Source organism: Lytechinus pictus, chromosome 7, assembly GCF_037042905.1.
Source record: "Lytechinus pictus isolate F3 Inbred chromosome 7, Lp3.0, whole genome shotgun sequence".
In the NCBI taxonomy this organism is placed as follows: Eukaryota; Metazoa; Echinodermata; class Echinoidea; order Temnopleuroida; family Toxopneustidae; genus Lytechinus; species Lytechinus pictus.
The window spans coordinates 27,524,044-27,544,346 of NC_087251.1; the positions used below are offsets into that span (position 1 = coordinate 27,524,044).

Here is a 20,303-nt window from a genome sequence, read left to right on the forward strand (position 1 = left end):
TACCGCTTCTGACGTGGGTCGTGCATTCACTGTCTGTCGCCAGGCGATTGTCAACAATGCATCAATCGATACGGTCTTTGTACAAGTCGCTATTGTTTCGCTCTGTGCCTTAAACCCTGATAATAACAATTAAGTACCCAAAGGTAAATGAGAATAATGCTCTAAAAGAATTATTGGAAAGATATTTAAAATCTATAGTTGAATAATGGAGCTCAACAAGACAATAACATCGCAAAAACATTTTTTTAATGATTCATGAGGAAAGGCTTCTGTCAAGGCTACAGAAACTCCGGGATGTCTTCAGGTCAAATTTCGCATTACCGTCATGTCATGCATGCAGTTGAATTCAAACACAAACTATAAAGATATCTTTATTAATATGAGAGAGATATTAATTTTCCATCTACAAATAATATGTGTCTGGTGATTGAATGAATGCACAACTGAAAATAAAGCCAAGATGAATCTTTCTGAGAGAGAAAAAACTATAAAAGAATTAATAGCGGACTCGAACGATGTCCCTGGTGATTTAGATTGGGTAAAAGTTCATATTTGTTCAATATACTCGATTACGTCTTTTTTTTAAGGGATTTCATGAAACTATTGCGTTGAATGATTTTCTATTCAAGATTAAGAGAAAGGAATCGTCAGCTAAGAAATTATGATAAAGAAATTGAGACTGTGATACATTGTTTTTGTGATTGTGAATTTGTAGTCAGATTGTGGCACGAGCTTTTGCCAATAATCCCGGCTTGAAAGAAGACTCCAATAATTATTTTTATCTTAAATAACTTTGAAAATATTTGGAGTACCATCTCACAAATTTCTGACTTATTCAATTTTATCTCTCAAGTATTTCATCTACAGCTGTAAATTTCAAAACATTAAGCCAACCATAAATTTTTTTTAAACATAGTTACATGGGAAAACAAGGGGAAATAAATGTATTATCTTGCTAAAAAGAAAGGAGAACTCCATATCCGTTTGAAGAAATTGAAATTTGACTTATAAACCATTTTGAATCGTTTATAAATGTCCATTATTGTAAATTGTATAAATGTCAAGCTTTAAGACTCTCCACCACAGCTCATTTTAAAAATCTTTATTATGTAGGTACCATTACTATTGTATTGTTATTGATATTCATATTATAGTATTGTATTGAATGCTATTGATTGTGTTTATTTGCTTGTCATTATGCTGATCATTAAATCAATAAAACACTCAACTTTTTAGTAGCGGACTTAACAGAAACTGGCCTATATTGCTGTTTATCGGGCCTACACAGAAAAAATATATAACACCGTTTAAACCCGTCACTCAAACAAGAATTTGTTTAGATTTTTACACAATGTTTAAACTTTTTTTGAAATTAAACAACTTGTTTCAAACATTAAACAATTGATGTTAGAGTGACGAGCTTAAACAACGTGCTTGAAATTTTAAACAGCGTTTTTACAGTGTATATACTGCATGCTATGGTCTGTCAAAAATATAGTTGAAAATAGATATCTTGAATTTTACCATCAAATGAAAACGTTTTCTAATCCAGATCAATCATCAATAACTAAAATTGTATTGTACATATTTAATTTTTGTGCCATATACTGTGTTAAATATTCAATTATGTATTGTCGAAAAATATGTATTATAATGATTTCAATAAAGGAACTCTGTGGAAGGGTTGAAAAGGAAAAAAAAAGCAAATCAATAACTAAAATCCTTATGTTGCAATGGTTCTGGTTGGAGCTAAGTTTGCTAATAGTGACTTTGCACTAAGATAAGTATCTAAAGATATATACATACTGAAATCTGAAAGATATAAATTGAACGACAATGACGAGTCACGATGACTAGCATAATGCTCAGGAATTGTTTATTTATATATAATTTATCGACCGAAAATATGATTTAAAAGTATAAAAAGGCTTATCATATTCCTTTCTAAACTCAACAGAAATAAAAACTAACCATGGCCATAGATCAATTTGCATATGCTTTTCTTGAAAAGTCACATTTTCATTTCTTTAAAGAAGTTGAAGTCCCAACGTCCAATGAACGTGCAGTCGGTATAAAACAAGGCAGTTTCTATACATCCCACCGATTGAGCATTAACAATAAATTATGTAATTTTGTGCAGGGGCCACTGAACGGTTTTGAAAGGCGCCCGGGGGGGGGGGTGACCATGCAAAACTCGGGATAGCAGAATCATGTTTATGTTTTTGGATATTATTGAAAGAAAAAGTGGAGGCTGAAACACCTGTAACCAGCCACCATGGTTCTGTGACCCCTCTTTATTATTCATTTAGTTATATATATTTATTTTCTGTATATTTATTTATTTATTCATTTACTTATTTATATATTTTTATTTCATACATTGCAGACTTATAATTCTTCAAAAAGATGCCCATTATAACAACATCACGGATCATGAGCAGTGTTACCAGTAGTAAAAACCGGCCTTACAAATCTTAATCTAATATAGATTTGATTCTTGTATTTATTTGTTGAATTATTCTTAAATTCACAATTATCCATCGAGATATATTCTATTTTGTACTATTAGGTTAGTATATTTATCTACTGTATATTGAAATGTGTAATGTGAAATGTATAGAATATTAACTCACTGTTCAACTTACACAAAGTTGTATACCGCCATCACCCGGCAAAGGTGACCTAAGTTACACACGCCTGTTGAAGATATCGTTCAGCGTCGCGTCAAAAGAGTTCAAGTCCATTTATTGCTCATGACCAAGAGATCAACAGACAAAGATAGCTAAAAATCAACAATGTGTTACAATCTACATAAAATTAATAAAACAAAGTTCGAAATGTTATATGGCTTAAAAGGAAAAACCTCGCGGGGGGGGGGGGGGTGGGCAACCCACCGGGCAACCCATAACAAAAGAAATATACCGTAAAATCACATGAGAGTCTTACCAAACGAGGGGTGATCCTGGACGGACACGCTTGTCCTGGCTAACTGGCGCCCTGATTAAATAATGATACCCTTCTGTGAAAGCTACTGTATCAATGGCACTGGACGTGATATGATGCGATACATTAGGATTGATCGTATTCCATTCATGTTGTCCAAAGAAATATTAGAAAAGGCACTTGTAAATATTTGTAGTATTTTTTTTAATCAAGTGGGGGGGGGGGGGTGAGATACTGTGGGCTCACTATAAAACCAAGAAAGCTCCTTGATAAAACACTGTACCGTTTTTTTGTTATGTGTACACAACAGCGAATGCAGATATTGGACGTGTATACAGTCCAACATTGATATTCACATAATGCTTTTGCACAAACGTAATCAATGTAATACACACAATCAAATCCTTAGCAATAAAACCAATTGAGATTGAATGCAATCGGAGTGCGACCGAAAAACATATATCTCGACACAGCTGTATCGTGCTTTCAAAATTAAATAAGAAAAAAAATCATAAATAGAAAAGGCAAATATCTCGAAATTCATATCTGTCCAAATGTCATCTATATCTGAGGATGAGATAGAAGAGAACATTATTTATGACATGGATGGGGGGGGGGAGGGGGGGGGGGGTGGCGGAGAAAGAAGATACGTTTCTTCAGCACAATTGATTTAGATGTCCTGAGAACATAAAATCTTTTAATATTATAATCATTATACGGTAGACCTATATATTGGGACAATGAGCACGTACTAAAATGAATGAAAAGGCAACAAAGCAATGTAGGCCTATGCAAAATTATAAAAGTAAGGATAACATTTTTAGGATTTTTGTTAGATAACGTTTCCACCTGCGCATAATATTTTGATGGATTGAATGTTTCTCACAATGTTCACTTAATAAAACTGAAATGAATGAAGCAAGCGAAATTGAAATAATTTGTAATGAAATTGCAATTTTATTCACGCTCATTAAACTCTTCTTATCAAGAATGTTGAGACATGGATGGAACCCGATCAGAATAAAACGTATAGATTAAATATTATCATGATTAATAATCTACCAAATCTTGAATGTTATGAAGGAATAAATTCTCCATGAAAACAGACAATCATATATATTGATAGCATTAACATAACTAACGCGACCCGAATTGAAAACATTGCCCCAATTTAATGCCTACATTTCAAGGTTGGGGTGCACTGGGTGCACCCTCCCGCTGAGGCAGAGCGGTTCCGACATTGGCAAACAAAACGAAATTGTACCCCTTCTTCTGCTTTCAACAGCTGATTTTCCAAACTTTAGTTCCACCACCTCCCTAAGATGTGCACCTCCCCAAGATCAAATCAGTCTACGCCCTTGTATTTTATACCAAACTTACTTCTGATTACGCCCATGGTCATTGACATGTCACGAAATGCGGCCCCCATATTGAAGAATACTGAGGAAAATGTCATGATATCAAATGTTTTATTCTCCCAAGTGCATTCAGGACACAGAGAATAGGTTTCAGCAAAAATGCTTCTTTATTAAGGTCGGCTTTCAAATTTGCTTTGGATATCAAGAGCGAAACATCTGCGCAGATTGATTTTACCAAACAACCCAAGATTTTATGTCTTTATCGTTTTGCCTGTTGTGAAGATAAAATGGTAACCATCAGATTACAACAAAAGGTAGAGATGATATTAAAAAAGGCATGAGCTATGCATGGCTTTCATTTTGATCCTTAAAAAAACGAGGGTTCAATTTGTTGGCCTTGCAAAGGATATCTTTTCAAGAAGGGCGGGGGGGGGGGGTAAGTAAACCGATTTCGAAAAACATTAGGATCGCAAAGGCATTTAATGCATTATTTAAACAATTGAATATGAAGGGTCTAAATGGTGCACATCTTACGAAGACTGTATGTGAAAGATTTGCAATGGAAAATAGAGGTTTAACACTTTTTTTCGGGGAGGGGCGCTGTGGGAGGGGGCGGGCCCCCGCTGCGCACGACATTGGGAATTGCTCAATAATACTGTAAGAAATAGGCCTCTTATTGTGCAGTTGTACTCACAGAAAACTTGTATTGAAATACTAAATAAAATTTGACCAACAAATTATTTAATTTCCTTGATATGCGGTAGAGATCGAGTGAGGGTATACCATACAGAGGATGACAGATAAACAAAGCCTTTTCAATTATTTTTTTTTACTTCAAAATACAAAAAAAAAAGATGTATTACAAAGACCACTTTTTTTTTCTCTCTCAATCAATGAATTGGCTTTTTTTTTGTTCCGCGCTAGCCCTCGATGGAGGAGCGGGGGGGGGGGGGGGAGGGAATGATACTTTCCAATAATATTATTTGAAATGAATTAACCGACTCTTTTCTCTAATTCAAACGTAGATTTCAACCTTCACATACCGTTACATTTATATCTTTGCTTGCTCAATTATGAAAATGACGATAGTTCTGTTTGCAACCACATCAAGTAAATTAACCTTCACCAAATTATTCCTTGTATTGTCTGATTACAACTATTAAAAAACGACATTTTTTTATTGCCGAAAGTTTCGAAATAGAAGAGTTGGGATGGAAAAGTGAGTCGAGATCACATGGTAATCTGACAAGCCATAAGAAGCGGGGGGGGGGGGGTGGAACAGAGGAGACAGTTGCTCCCTACTCCGATAAAAAATTACATCTCCATTTTTCTACAATACGAAAAAAAAAACGCACCAAAGGTGCTCACCAAAATCTTCACTTTTAAATCTTCAAAAAAATAAAAAATAAATAAACGTCTTCATGAATAAATAGCTAGGAACCATCACTCCCTCGTTTTAAATACCTTCTTGAACATTGTTTACTCTTCATAATTATTATTGCCCCCTTCAAAGAAATTCTGCTTATAGTCATACATGGATTTATCTAGCATCTGTCCATCTCTGAAGGAGTCTTTGCAGTCAGCTATTTTCTTCAAACGTTTTTTGTTTGTCTATGTTAATGAGATACAGAATGATATGTGCTACAGTTCAGACACTGCGATCTTGTTTATGAAAGTAAATAACAGGCTTTAACTAAACGAAAATGCAATGCACAAGAAGAATATGCAAGGATTAGCTTAATCTAATAATTCATTCCCGTTAAACTGTGCTAACGGTGTTGAGAAAATAAGCCATACAACTGCTCGCTTAGATGGTCACATTATTAAAAATTGTTGATCCATTTATATTAGAAAGTATAGTCTGTCCTTCTGAAGTCCTTGTTGCTGTTTCGTATAGTGTTTTGCTCATCAAGGCGTATCAAGTTAATGGTCTGGCTGATAATTATAAAGAGTCGTATTCTGTTATAAAAAAAAGGAAGAACAAGAAGAAGAGGAAGAAGAAGAGAGAGAGGGAGAGAGAGGGGGGAAATGCCCTTCAAGTCTTCAAGGATATTTTCAAGAAAAAATACAGTACTTTTCTAGGAACATTATTTTCTAGACTGACTATCTTTTTTTTTTAATTTGAAAATATATAATGAGAATATCTCTTCGTCGTAAAAAACAACTATCAACAATTTCAAATAAGAACATGAAGAACAACAAGATTTAAAAATAGTCCATTGCCTCTTTTGGTTGACATACTCAACAAAAGATGAGCGTGTCGACTTGAGGCAATGGCCAATGGTCACCCCCACCATACAGTCACTTTTGTCATTAAATTAAAGAATAAGTCTCCTCTCATTCAAGTCAGCCATTATCACGTTACATTCATTTCCTTTTATGATTTATCTAAAACTGCATTAGCTTTTTTAATGTATAGCCTTTTTAATGCATTTTACTATGTTTTTACCATGTAATTTATTGTGCCAACACAAACTTGGAAATTTTCCAGCTCCGGCTGTTTTTTTTTTTTGCTTGTGCGATTGTTATTAACATGTTTGATCATCAATGAAGGCTATTTTTTAATTGAATAGAATTGAGAATGATAATTTAAGTATCCGCCACATAAGCATTTATTATTATTATTTATTTATTATCTATTTATTTACCATACTTTACTCCGACTTTACTTCAGGCAAGACGTTGGTGTTTGCGTTCCTCCTCTTGTACGTTATATTTCTTTCCCGCACTAAATATTGGATTGGAGCCCATTACAGAAAGAACTGAAATCACACAGCTTTAAAAAATGAACACACGTTTATTTTTAACCAATCACAAACGTCTATTTTGATTTATTAGTTGTGTTTCAACGAATAGGGAGTTTTCATAACCACCTGGCAGACGCTTTCTAGAACATTAAAAATATAGTATCAAAGGCCCTTCAATAACAAAGCAACCTTTGTCGGAAGTCAGTTAATCAAAACGGCATTGTCGTCTTGGATTCTGGACATCTGCTGTCCCGGTTCGTTAATTTTCGACAATGACCTCTAAGCCGTTCGTTATTTTGACGAGCATTTTCAATAGATTCTCAACGTTTCAGAAAGCGTCTGCGTATATAGCGGTTGCGATATTTGCTATATTAATTTGCATTGTTTCCTTCCTGTTCTCCCCATTCGCATAACATGAAGAAGAAAGTGAACCCTCCATAATCATATTCTAGTAGACTTTCGCATGAATGGAAGGGTTCTCATGATCAAGTACACCTTTATCCTCTCTAAACAAATCCTTAAGAGCTCCAGAAGGTCACCTTGGTATAATGATGGAGAGCTCGATCAATAGGGATACCCTCTTATAGCCAAAAGAGATGGGGTCGTGCACTTTTATCTTCCATTTTAATAAAGTCGTACTAGTCACATGGTAACGTCTTGTTCATTTTCACCTGGCCGGTAACCTTTGCTTTGAGACTTGAATCCAAGACAGGGGTAATAACAGAACATTTTAGATAAGGGGTGGTCTTCATTTCTTCATGCAGGTGAAACTTCAAAAGGCCAACATAAATCGAAAAATCTACAATTATCTGTTTCAATCGTTACACTCTATTCCAAAATCCTTATATACCCCTTTATTCAATTTTAGTTCCCTCTATATTTTTTATCCTAATCCCAATTTCAAGAAAGATAACTTAATCATTGATTTCGAATTACCTCAGCTAATGATGTCACAGACCTCCTTTGATTTTCCCCCACAAACTCTATCGATTGATTTTAATTATGAATGGATGTTATTAATGCTGTCAGAGTGCCCCTGAATTAGTTAACTACTTTTCCCTCTGCCTTGAATTCTTGTTATCCATTTGAAAGGAGCTGCACTTGGTCTTACTAATTAATATGCGAATCAACTCCACCACTTTACTGTAGGTTGAGTGTACAGTTTGTATAGTCAGTGGGGTGTGGAGCTATGTTAGGTGAGTTGCAAAGGTCTATACAGAAAGCTGGGACCATTTATGATTTTTACAGAGGGAACACGCAGACCCTCACTGAAAAAGATTTCTTCTACTTTTATTTTGCCAGCTTCAGGCTATTTACTGGCAGTTGGTTATTATTTCTACATTCCAGAAATCAAGTGTGGCTCCTATTTCATGGGAAGACAGATCCACGCCCGATTCCATGTCATTCATTCTGAAGGGGGCGCTATATTCACGCTATTTATTCTGAGTGAACTACTCTATGTGATCGTGATCTCGGATCTGCTTTGTGACCCCAATCTGAGTGAGGGGGATAGGTGATACGAGCGTTCCATTCTGCGAAACATGGATTCATAGACAGTCCATCGATGACGATTAAATGATCAACCATAACAACGATCAACGTTTGTTCGATGTCAGTAAGTCTTTTCAACTGGTAAAGCCCCCATCACACTTATTCCGAATCAAGCAGAATTGGCCTGAATGAAATGACTATTGTTTGACCACCAGTTGGTCATTTAAATCTACTTCGAACACCGTTCGAAAATACCCCTCGAATGTTTTGAACATGACCAAAACCTTCGGGACGGTCAAAAGAAATGACAAAAATATTTCGAATGCACCCAGAATGCAGTCAGAATATTTAGAATGCGCCTAGAATGTCCAAGAATGTAGCACGAATTATCAATCTGACTCCATTGCGGCTCATTTTGACTAGTCTATGATGATTCACCTGGTCAATTTACTGAATTTGAACTCCAGTTTGGTGAATTCATAAGTTCCTCCCAAAAATTTCTAGATTTTTTGAATATTTTTTTCGTTCCAGCTTCTGCTTGATTCCTGCTGATTCCGAATAAGTGTGATGGGGGTTTAAGCGGATTAGTCGTTTTCAAGGAACATCTATATGCGCTACATTTTTGTTTACTCACTACTGAACTTTACTCGATGAGCATCGTTCTGATTCCGAAATCGCATATGCCAAAGACTGAACTGGACTAAAACAAGCTATTTCCACCTGAAATAATTGTATATGAGCTCAAAGACATGCCGGTCCGGTTTTGATAGTAATAATCCTTTTCCAAATTTAATAACACATTAAAGTGTAATCTGTCATGTATACTCTAGGAGTTTAAGTCTTTGTATTTCATGTTCATTTCACCTGTGGTTATGAATGATGTACTTGAATGTAAACCTTGAAAAGTTTGAATATTCTGTTCATAAAGCTAAACTTAGATTTAAAGTAGTCGTTCTGTTTTTGATTATTCTGTGTACAAGCTTTTACCTGACAAATTCCATATAATATAGGGGACCCAACATCAAATACTGGTAATATCATTCAGATTTTTTTTTTCATTATAGAGTGAGCTTGTTATGTCATCGGGCAAGTCACCTCTGACAAAGCCTTGTTCGCTCTTATTCATGAAAACAATGCAAACTTCCAAAACGTGAAACTTTATGTATGATATTTCATTCAATAGTGTTGAAATTTTCACTAGTTACGTTCTTGGAGAAGAAAATTTCATATGTCATTTCATCTTGTGTAATGCATCTTTTTTTAAGAGAGAGAAAGGGCTTGCGACGTGAGTAATCAAATCAGAGTTGAAAAAGTCCCGTTCGTTTTATTATCGAAAACAATGCACACTTCATTGTCAAAAGATGTATCTTTGCTGTTTTTAATTCAGCTCTGTTGAAATCCTCAGTAACTTGACTTAGCCAAATAAGGTTTAAAAAAAATTCTTCTTTAAATCTTGACAGCAAGTCAATTTATCCAACAAATTGATGATACCTCAGAAGAGAAAATTACAAACATCCTAAAAAATACGAAATCTGTTCCCTTTATTTTTTTAAAACATTTCATGAGCTCAAAATTCAACATGATGTACACCATTATTTATGTTTGTTTATGTTTGTGGTATAACTCCCGTAGGATTGCTGGTAAACGCCAAGCTGGTATATAACCAATTACCTTGGAAACATTTTACGTCTAGGTTAATCAGTCATAGTGGCTGACGTAATAGACGATAGATTTCACTCTTGGACCTTTTTTTTTCATCAAAGTGGAGACAATGGCAGAGTTGGGATTCGAACTCACAACCTTGCGATTATGAGTCCGATGCTCTAACCACTGGACCACACGACCTTGTCGAAGATGAAACACAGCTTCTTATCTTCTAATGAGAAAAATGTTGAAATAGTGACAATATTACAATCACATCTCTTGAATGTTCGCTACACTGATAGCTTTTGAATGATAGACCATTCAGACCCTAAACTCGAGTGAAGGGTTTGCACAGCAGACTAAACAATTGCAATAGATTAAAAAATAAAAAAACAACAGCAAATTAGTTTTCCGTAACCCGATCAGCGCAATTAAAACCTTCTGATTTTTGTATTGTATTCATATTTGACCCTCATATAAAACTTAAATAACGAAATATATAAATAGATGAATGAAAAAAAATGAATGAATAGATAAATAAAATGGATAAAAAGTAAAATAAAAAAGCTGTGCCTGCCAACCCTTTATTCTTTTATATATACATTTTTGGAAGAGGTAAAAATGTACTTTTACCTCTGTCATTTTTTACCTGGCACCCAGTAGGACATCCCCAGCATATTGTGGGCAAAGGAAACTCATATCCGACTGATCCTCATTATGTTAAAATAGATCGAGGATACTTAAACCATACCTTTATTCAAAAAAAATACAAACCGACCAAAGTTTTCCTCTGGCGACAAACAGTTTGTTTGTCAGATTCTGCGCTACCTTTGCTCATTAATGCCTAGTCAAGTATATCCGTGAAATACTGATCAGTGATACCATATACAGTTTGGGGTTATACAAGTATCTAAATCTTCTCATAACAACATAAATTAGGGACAATAGCTTTTTCCGATTCACAGATTCTTACAATACACTCAGAATACTATACATGTATATATTTATTTCTGATTTGTTTTATTTCTAATATTTTTCTAACAATATCGAAATGAGACCGATACTCCCTTCCAGTGGCGATAATCCGTGGGGGAGACTTGGGGGTTAGAAGGTGTGTCCCCCTTGATTTTCGACTTTTTTTTTTTGGGGGGGGGGGGGAAGTAGCCTAAGGGAGAGAGTCAACTCCGACCCCCCTCTCTCCCCGATCAATGGACCATAAATCTCGAGAAATCGCCGACTACATGCTCTCGTCACAAACATGATAGCGTATATTTAAGCGTCACTTCGCAGACGCTTTTTGGAACGTAGAGAATCTATTGAAAATGCCCGGAAAAGCACAAGATTAGAGGTCATCGTCGAAAGCACATCGTCTTAAGATTAGGACCGAACGAAAAGTTGTAAATATGTCGTTTGTCCAGTGTCCTGCGTCCACGATAACACTGCTGTTTTGATTCACCAATTTTCGACAAAGACTGCTTTGTTATGAAGGGCTTTTGACAAAAGATTATCAGAGTTATAGAAAGCGTTTGCGAAGTGATGGCTAAAATGCCCTAACATGCCATAAGAACCTGAGTATTGGTTAGGTTAAAGGATGGATGGCTCACAATCTTGCACAATACCTGATCAGACTACAGACTAATCCCAAACCAGTATTATTTCACTCAAGGGTGACTTTATTACATAATCTTCTACTTTTACCAAACTTTGCGTGACAGATTTTTAGGAAAAAAAAGTTATATTCACCGGGGCGTAGGAAATACGTGCTGATACTTAACAGTGGTACCATGGAGTAGGTCCATGGTGATACATATCCTAAACAGTTTTTACTTTTAATGATATAAAGCGGGGAGTGGGTTTTAATGCGACTTATCTATTGTTTTTGGTTTACCTTATCTTTTGCTACCCCTCTCTTTCTAGTTCTTATAGATTTTTTTTTAATTTGGAAATACATACATCATGATGGAGTCTATTTTAAAATCTGTTACATTTATATCGGATACGTTTAAATCGATGGTATGCGTCGGTAAGCACAACATAAAAACAGACCTCAAAAGAATCAGAGGAACGTATAGTGTTGTTGCTGATTACACTTAACAAAATAGTTCACCGGTTCCGTACCTTTTTACTCTTTAGAAGGAAGTCAACGAGAAAAGAGGAATCAATACCTGTGCTCGATAAAGTTTCTGCTTTTATCATTTAGTTTTGCCAAGTGAAACCTAATTTTCAAAGATGGTAAGTTGGAATAATAATTTAAAACGGTTGATTTTTACTTCATTCTAAGATTTCTTTTTTTCGGTCTCCGTGTATCCCTATCCTTTTCTCCTCCTTTCTCTCTCTCTCTCTCCCCCTCTCTCTGTGCAACTAATCACACTGCCTCATTATATTTTGTTAAACGCTTGCTCTCTCCTTCTCTCTCTCTCTCTCTATCGTTCTTATCTCTCTGAGAATTCGAAACAGAAAATCCTGCGACCAAAATCAATCATGAGTCTTGTATCTTATAGCTAAATTGCGATTGTTAGCACGTATTCTTCTTGTCATAGAAGGTATGAATTGATTTGCGATAGTAAAAATTAATGTACTTGTCAAATGATATTTTATGATCAGTTGCGAATTATTATGTTTCTTGCAATTTCGGTGAATCATATTCCCTTCTGATTCCCACGGAGAAGGACTTTACGGCGTTTCTCTTCTAGCATATATTTCTAATTTGCCCTAAAATAAAGTGCTTCTTTAAACTGAATATATTATTATTGGGAGTTTCACAGATTTTTTTTTAGATCTCAAACACTCAATAAAGTTGCACAATATGGGGCTGAAGAAAAAAATCAATTTGGTCTAAATGCAAGTTACTCAGGGGTTCTTTCGTCTTTTCCCCTAAAAAATTTCGATGAAGAGGAACATATTTTTATATTTCCATATACCAAAATCCATGTGACTTTATTTCTGCTATACATATGATAAAGGAGTGAAATGTCTCCCGTACTAAATATAATATAACACAAATAACCTTAACGCGAGTAGCCATGTTTCCTGACTTGCGTTAATACTATTTCTCTCCAAATATATATTTTACCAATAATTTTTGCCCCACTGTATCTATTTAAACAGGGTGGCCTGATCAACATAAAAAAATACAATATACGAGAAACATAGTAACAGGACATTATGAGATACAGAAAAAAAAGAGAACAAATAAAAAAGTAAAAATGCGAAATTATGTTACGAGATACAGATGGCAAGATACATTATATAAATATGCAAAATACTAACATTAAAAGCTGGTCTTCCTCCGGGCTCTGTGATTATATTTTTAAAAAACATAAAAAAGATGAATGATTGTTAAAAAATAAGGCAATGTATTACAAAATACTAATAAATTTAATTTTGGAATAAAAAAACAAGCAGAAGACATATTGCATCATTTGGTAATTTTATCACTAATATACATCGAGATAAAAAAAAAAAACACGACACGTTTTATTGTTTAAATATATGGAATAAGTGCGAATAACAGAAAGACAAGAAAAGATTTTCCCCTGTTCAAAGCACAGTTTCATCAGATTGGAATACTTCTGAATTTACCACATTGTAATAATATTCCTGCTTTGTCCAAACAATCTTTCTTGGGGCCGGTCGGTCTGTCGGAATTCTTTCAGAAGTCTCTGTCAATCTTTTACTATTGATCTCTCAAAGATATCTGTTATAGTATATACACCAGATGATATTTCAGCGATCTCTTAATAGTCTAATCAGTCTCTCAGTAAATTTTCAGTTTACTACCTCGCTTTAAAAATATTTTGGTGTTACACTTCAAAATCATTCTGCAATCTACAGAGACAGCAAATATGTAGCTGATCTTGGAGACTGCCAGATTACCTTGCCAGTTTTTGGTCTTTCGGTGTTCTTTGGAGGGTCTAGGTTCTGTGGAATGAGGGCCTTATCACCACCCCCTTTTTCGATTTTTTTCACAATAGTTTTATGACGCAATGATGTATTGAGACCCTTATTTTTATGTCCTTTATGTTCCATTGCAGGGAACTATGTACCGAGGATATACCAACGAAGAACTAGCAGGTAAGAAATATAATTTTGTTTAAAAAAGAATTCTTTGAATTTTATTCAAAATGATACAACGTCCGCTCTAATATCACATTGGTTTGAATAATTTTTTTTTCATATATATATATATATATATATATATATATAATTAAACATAGCCGCGTTCAGGTTATAAACACACAGACGGAAAAAGGGTATTTGATAGTTCTCCAACGTTTAATCGATACAACATAACGAGTACAGCATATAATAATGATACTGTGTGAAGGGAAAAAAAAACTATCGAAAAATAGGAAATGCTAATATCAGTCACCTAATGATGTCCAACTTATAGGCTTATAGGCCACCCCATTCTTTCATTTCCCTTTTTTTTATTCTCTTCCAATTTCCCCCTTTCTTTTCCCATTTTCTCATAATTATGTTATGCCAATAATTGGTGAGTAATGTCCTATTTTGTTCTTTCTTTTTAGCTTTAATGCTGCAATTCGCAAGGTATGACACAAATGGTAATGGGAGTATCGGCAGTACGGAATTTGCAGAACTGATCAAGATAGGACCAGAACACGTTCCGACTGAAGAAGAAATTAAACAACGTATTGCAGAAATCGATTGTAATAGTGAGTAGATAAAGGAAACCTGTATCAGTCGAAACAAATGACAATCATCTTAAGTATTTTAACACCTACACCGTAGTTTTGCAGTGTACATTCTAATAGTTGATTCATCCATGACCGTATGCAAGATTATTTTTTCCTTGGTGGAAAAATACGAAAATCTTCACGGATACATACACGCTAGTGAGCGAAGCGTCCGAGTAAATTACATTTTTTTTTATTTATGTATGGAAAAACACGACATACAGTAATACATAGTTGGGTTTAATTTTTTTTTGTAAATTTTGAAATAAAACTTTAACATTTGTGATGAAATATCTTACTCACCTTAATATGTTCTTTCTTCGGGGAACCACTAAAGGCACCTTTTGTTGATTCATTTAGATGATGGGCGTGTCCAATTTGAAGAGTTTTTACTGTTTATGGATGGAAAGACAAGAGGACGGAAATACTCGGATGAAATAATTAAAGGAATGTTCTCATTAATGGACAAGGATCGCACGGGTAAGGTCGGGTAAGCATGCTCATCCTCGATCCATAATTAAGGAGGGTGCATTGTTTTGTTCAAATTTCGCGTATATAAAAATCATGCAAAATTACAAGTTGTAATGTAATAATAATATTGATAATAATAATAATAATGATGATGATGATAATAATAATGATACTAACAATACATAACAATAATAATGGTGATAATAATAATAATAATAATATCAATAATGATAATAAATACAACTGATTGTTGCTGTTGTATTTCCATTGTGCCAGTGCATAATTATCAAGTGTAAAATAATCATAACAAATCATGTAACAAAAAATGTAATTTATTGTAACAAAAATGTAATTTATTACAACAAAGTGTCCAATAAAAAAAGAATAAAAGAGAAGATCATATTTACAAGAAGTATAATGTGATAGAAGTGTGATCAGGTGAATTATAAAGGTGGCTATATAAAGTGGATAGTTGACGAAAGTTTGGTGTAGGTACGGAGATCATCTTGTTATTAGGAAGATATGACCCCTGAATAAGTCAATGCATTTTTGCTTATTATTTACGAAGTTAAAGCCAATTAAAACAAATACATGGCGAAGATAATCTGCAAATAAAGTTGAAATTACCCTGACGTAGCGTTGTCCCCAAATGAAAGCAGAAAAAAAAAACACTAGAAACACAGCGGCAAAAAATAATTTATCCCCCTCTACCAAGGATAAAGACAAATGACTTTAGGGAGGGGAGTCTCCCGAAAATTCGGTTGTTAAATTATAATTGGCAAATATGCATTGACCCTATATAATTTTTCATTATCGTGTCATTATACATAAACATTCTGAGATAACTGAGGCACAGGATAATTCAAGGGTAACGGTTAATGTATTATGGCAAAAGATATTTATTTCACCCAAATTTTCAAAGACAACCCTCCGTCTTCGTCAGAAGTTTAAAATGTGGTATCAAATAAAATGTTTCTTAATGAAGCTGTTTCTCAGATAGTTACCAGAGCAACAACATCTGTATGAGAACGAACTCTCTTCGAGTTTGATTTGGTCTTCTGACGAAGATGTAGGGTTGCCGTCGAAAATTTGGCTGAAGTAAAAATATGTCATTGGACACAACGCATTAATTTTTTTACTGCTGTTATGTACATTGGCCCTGTGCAGAATATAGGAACAAAAACTATTTATCATTTTTTCATACAGTCCAGAGGAGTTACGAGCGGCGATGAACAGATATTATGGTGCTAAAATGACGCTAGAGGAAGCCTGTAAAATAATCAGAGAATCTGACATTAATGGGGACGGATACATCGACGAAGATGGTAAGCAAGTACGCGACGAAACGAAGTTTATAATTTAAAAATCACTCTGCGCATTCTCAGTCCTCAGGATGCTTATGAGCATGCGCACAATATGTTTTCTTCTTTTTTGCCTTTTAATGTGAGGTAGATTCCTATTATCATGATTATGAGGTCAGGGTAGTGTGCCACGAAGTAATCTATAAGCAATTTAGGAATTAAATTTACATTACATAAACACTGAAATCCTTGTCTGATTGGCTGGAAAAAAAACCCTTTTTGAGTTATAACCAGCGCCATGATGCTTTATGAAATCCGCCCCCAGTTTGATGTAAGTCCCAACACTTCTGCAGGCAAAATCATGTGAGGCAAGACCAAAGACTGTCTTATCCGCATTATCACTCAGTCATTGGCAGGTATTCAGAGATGACATCATTGTCACAGATAAAAGCATACACGGGTGTGAGTTACATACTACCGAATGATTTGACAAACTTCTTAGAATTAAGGAATTCAAAATGAGTGGTACAACGTTAACGATCTGAGTGCATACACCGAAATGGGTAGAATTTGCGTCTGCAACAATACATTTTTTCAATAGTATTTTCTAAAGAAACTCTATGGGAGATCTTCCTTGCGAAGTGTTGCTACCAGGACATCATGATGATTGATATATACTTCGTGATGCAAATATGCATGTCAAACAACACGCGCTTAATGATATAGGTGCCAAAACACTTTCCTCATATCTGGGCCCTGTCTTACAAAGAGTTGCGATGCACAACCATGGAAAGCCAGCAACGTCAACATCTAAAATATGTTTGTTTAAGATATTTATGATGTGTATTCATCTATTCATGTTTTTGTTTCAAATTCAGTGTGATTTTCTTTATTTACAAAAGACATGGTGCAAATTTCGGATGAAGAAAAAAATATGACATTGATGGTTTAATTTCCATAATACTTGAGGTTGATCGGATCAATCGTAACTCTTTGTATCACGTGACGTGGCCCAGGTGTATTTCGCATCCTGCTATATATTCGACTATTATGATTGATTATTGAATTATGCTTAATTCTCTTTTTTCTATTTCAGATTTCGTTCGGAATCTGCTTGCCATTAAACTACAGTGGAGATAAACTTGCTGGATCTGGATACCGGGGATGCATATCATAGCACCAAGCACATGTTTCTGCCAAAGCTTGCACATTTCACCCGGACATAGCAGCAATTTGATCCTTGTCCTGATAGCCACAGCTAATTATCAGCTCAGAGTGAAACAAACACAGTGAAAGTAGTGGCGTTGAGGAGGACATCGGTTTTAACACACCCTATGGCCCGTATTCTGAAGTCGGGTTTAACTTCAACTCCGGTTTAAAGAGGTGGTTTAACTATGGAAAGCCAGTTGTTACATAAATCTTTAACACTAGGGGTTCAATGTATCAGTTGATTTGACTCGCAAAGCAATATTAACTGCCTGGGAAGGATAAGTATGACAATTGTCTTCACCATTAAATATTTAGTGAAGAGCACAGTTAACATGAGAAGCAATCACTGTAAACAAAATTTTGAAACGTTTGCCTTCCTATAATTTTAGCACAGAGTTAGAAGGTTTAACTGAAACCCCACCCCAGAATACGGGCCTCTGATGTGTTCAAATTACACTCTTTAAAGCAAGAACAGATCCATAGACTATGTTGCCACTCGTTGACTATGTTAACAATCTATTGCATTGCAATATCTTTTATTAGATTACTTTTTAGATTACTTTTAGTAGTGTATTGTATAATTATTTTAGTATAAATTAGTCTATAATAATATATGCATGTATATATATATGGAAACTAATTTATTTAAAGAGACGGGTATTGGTTTTTGTACTTAGTTACATAATTATTATGAAATAAATATACTGGGTAGCTATTAATTGTTTTATCAGCAAATTGGGCCAGTATTATAAGTCTCCTTAAAATGTTACATTATTGTATAGGGATCTGTCTAGAGGGAAAAGTTGATGGATTGAGGTGGTGTTTTATATATAGGGCAATCGGTTCATATTGGCTGTAACACAGGTGTACGTAATCATATTCAACGCTTTACACTCCCGTGACCCGTTGTATATAACTTGCTGCCGTGAACAACAACTCGGTAAAAATCAAAAGTAGGTTACCACAATTATTCTGTCACTCAGAAAAAGACTGTGGTGAGAATCGTAAGAAGTTAGCCAAGTTTTCTCCGAGTTCCCATTGTCATGCGATCCTTTAAGAAAGCCACGATTGGCCTTTCGTAACTGATCGCGAAATCTTTTTGAACCATTCATTTTTTACGATCAATACGATTGTAACGACTTATCTGATGATATGATCTTATACGATCTGTAAGATCATTACGATTACTCCACGATATGCCTGGCATTTCAATCGTGGCCAAAATCATGACAGTGGGAACCATAAAGGGTATTATGAAACAGGACCTTGGTGGTGCATTTTGAAATGTTATTATTTTAATTAGGTGAACATCATGGGCAAATAGATAACTTTATACAAGGAAGGGAAGAAATTTTTGTCACTTCTATTCCGTATAAACATAAAAATCGTCCATTTCATAAGTTGAATTTAAACGATATTTTGTTATTCAAAAAGCTTGAAATGTTTTTTCCCAGTAGTCAAAGTGCATAAACATCAGCAAATTCAATGAGAATGATAATAGGAATTTGTTTGCATTAAGTAATCGTAAGTACCAAAAAATATTGACATTGTTGATTACTCTAAAAGTTTATAATAGGCCTGAAAATAGGTCAAAATCATGATTTTTGTATTATTATGGTGTCATATAGGAATGATATTTTTCTAAACTGAAACATCAATCTGGACATAATTATCTCTTAAATACATTGTAATATCTGTGTAATAAACTTGTGGGTTTGTCAAAAATCCTCTTTCATAGACTTTGATATGTTTCTTCATATCTTATATTAGTGTGTATTTTAGAAATGAATGATCCTGCACACTCTTAAAGTGTTGGGCAACGTACTGTCAACACACCAATTGGTTACAAAATTTATACAACTCTTGGTAGTTTTCACCCAAAGCACATATTATTGGTCTAAAACTACCCAGGATTGGATAAATTTTTAACCAATTGTTGTGTGGGCAGTATGTTGCCCAACATTCTTAAGACTGCAGATACGAGAGTAATTAGGTTTTCATGAAGGTGACTTATTCTGCTTGTCTTGCTCTGTCTAACAGGGTGTGTGTGCTTGTGTGTACAATGCATAGTAAAGATGTGAGTTTTGTATTGGTATGCTTGGGCGAATCTATGTATGTCCTTGGGCCTATAGATCAGATACGAGTATTTCGAATGGAAAATGTGCTCCATCCAAAGGACGTTACTACGGGTTCGAACCACGGACCTGTGGAGTGAATGAGTTTGTAACTTCGCAATTTGTATATGCAGCTGAATTGCGGGCGAACACCACCACTCCGCCCAGGTTCAGATATTTAATGAGGATGACCCTAAACCGAACCCTGCCCTCCTTGGCTACGCCTTCGATCAGAAATTGTGTTTGCACTCGTGATATCTGTTGCCCGTTTTAGTGTTTACCGCCGCCACCCGGTCTGTTTGCCCCTGCTGTGTGGCTTCAAACAAGA

At 34.9% G+C, this 20,303-nt stretch overlaps 1 protein-coding gene across 6 annotated transcripts; it reads left to right on the forward strand.

Annotated features, from left to right (window-relative positions):
• The first annotated feature begins 8,501 nt into the window (after positions 1–8,501).
• LOC129265861 (calcium-binding protein LPS1-alpha-like) lies at positions 8,502–19,606 on the forward strand. 6 transcript variants are annotated; one of them, XM_064102388.1, is made up of 7 exons: positions 8,502–8,663; positions 12,317–12,415; positions 14,218–14,257; positions 14,713–14,859; positions 15,241–15,370; positions 16,558–16,676; positions 17,749–19,606. In XM_064102388.1, exons 2-7 carry the CDS (start codon positions 12,413–12,415, stop codon positions 17,790–17,792), a joined length of 483 nt encoding a protein of 160 aa, XP_063958458.1. In that variant the 5' UTR covers positions 8,502–8,663; positions 12,317–12,412; the 3' UTR covers positions 17,793–19,606. The 6 variants fall into 6 exon arrangements, with proteins under 6 accessions (XP_063958458.1, XP_063958456.1, XP_063958460.1 ...); XM_064102386.1 differs by lacking the exon at positions 8,502–8,663 and adding an exon at positions 11,919–11,983; XM_064102390.1 differs by lacking the exon at positions 8,502–8,663 and adding an exon at positions 11,919–11,962.
• The last annotated feature ends 697 nt before the right edge of the window (positions 19,607–20,303 follow it).

Bases quoted from the DNA above. Each gene is read 5' to 3' on its own strand.
- LOC129265861 (XM_064102388.1), top strand. The intron at 14,860-15,240 runs GTGAGTAGATAA...TGATTCATTTAG, and splicing joins TGCAGAAATCGATTGTAATA to ATGATGGGCGTGTCCAATTT. The intron at 15,371-16,557 runs GTAAGCATGCTC...TTTTTCATACAG, and splicing joins GATCGCACGGGTAAGGTCGG to TCCAGAGGAGTTACGAGCGG.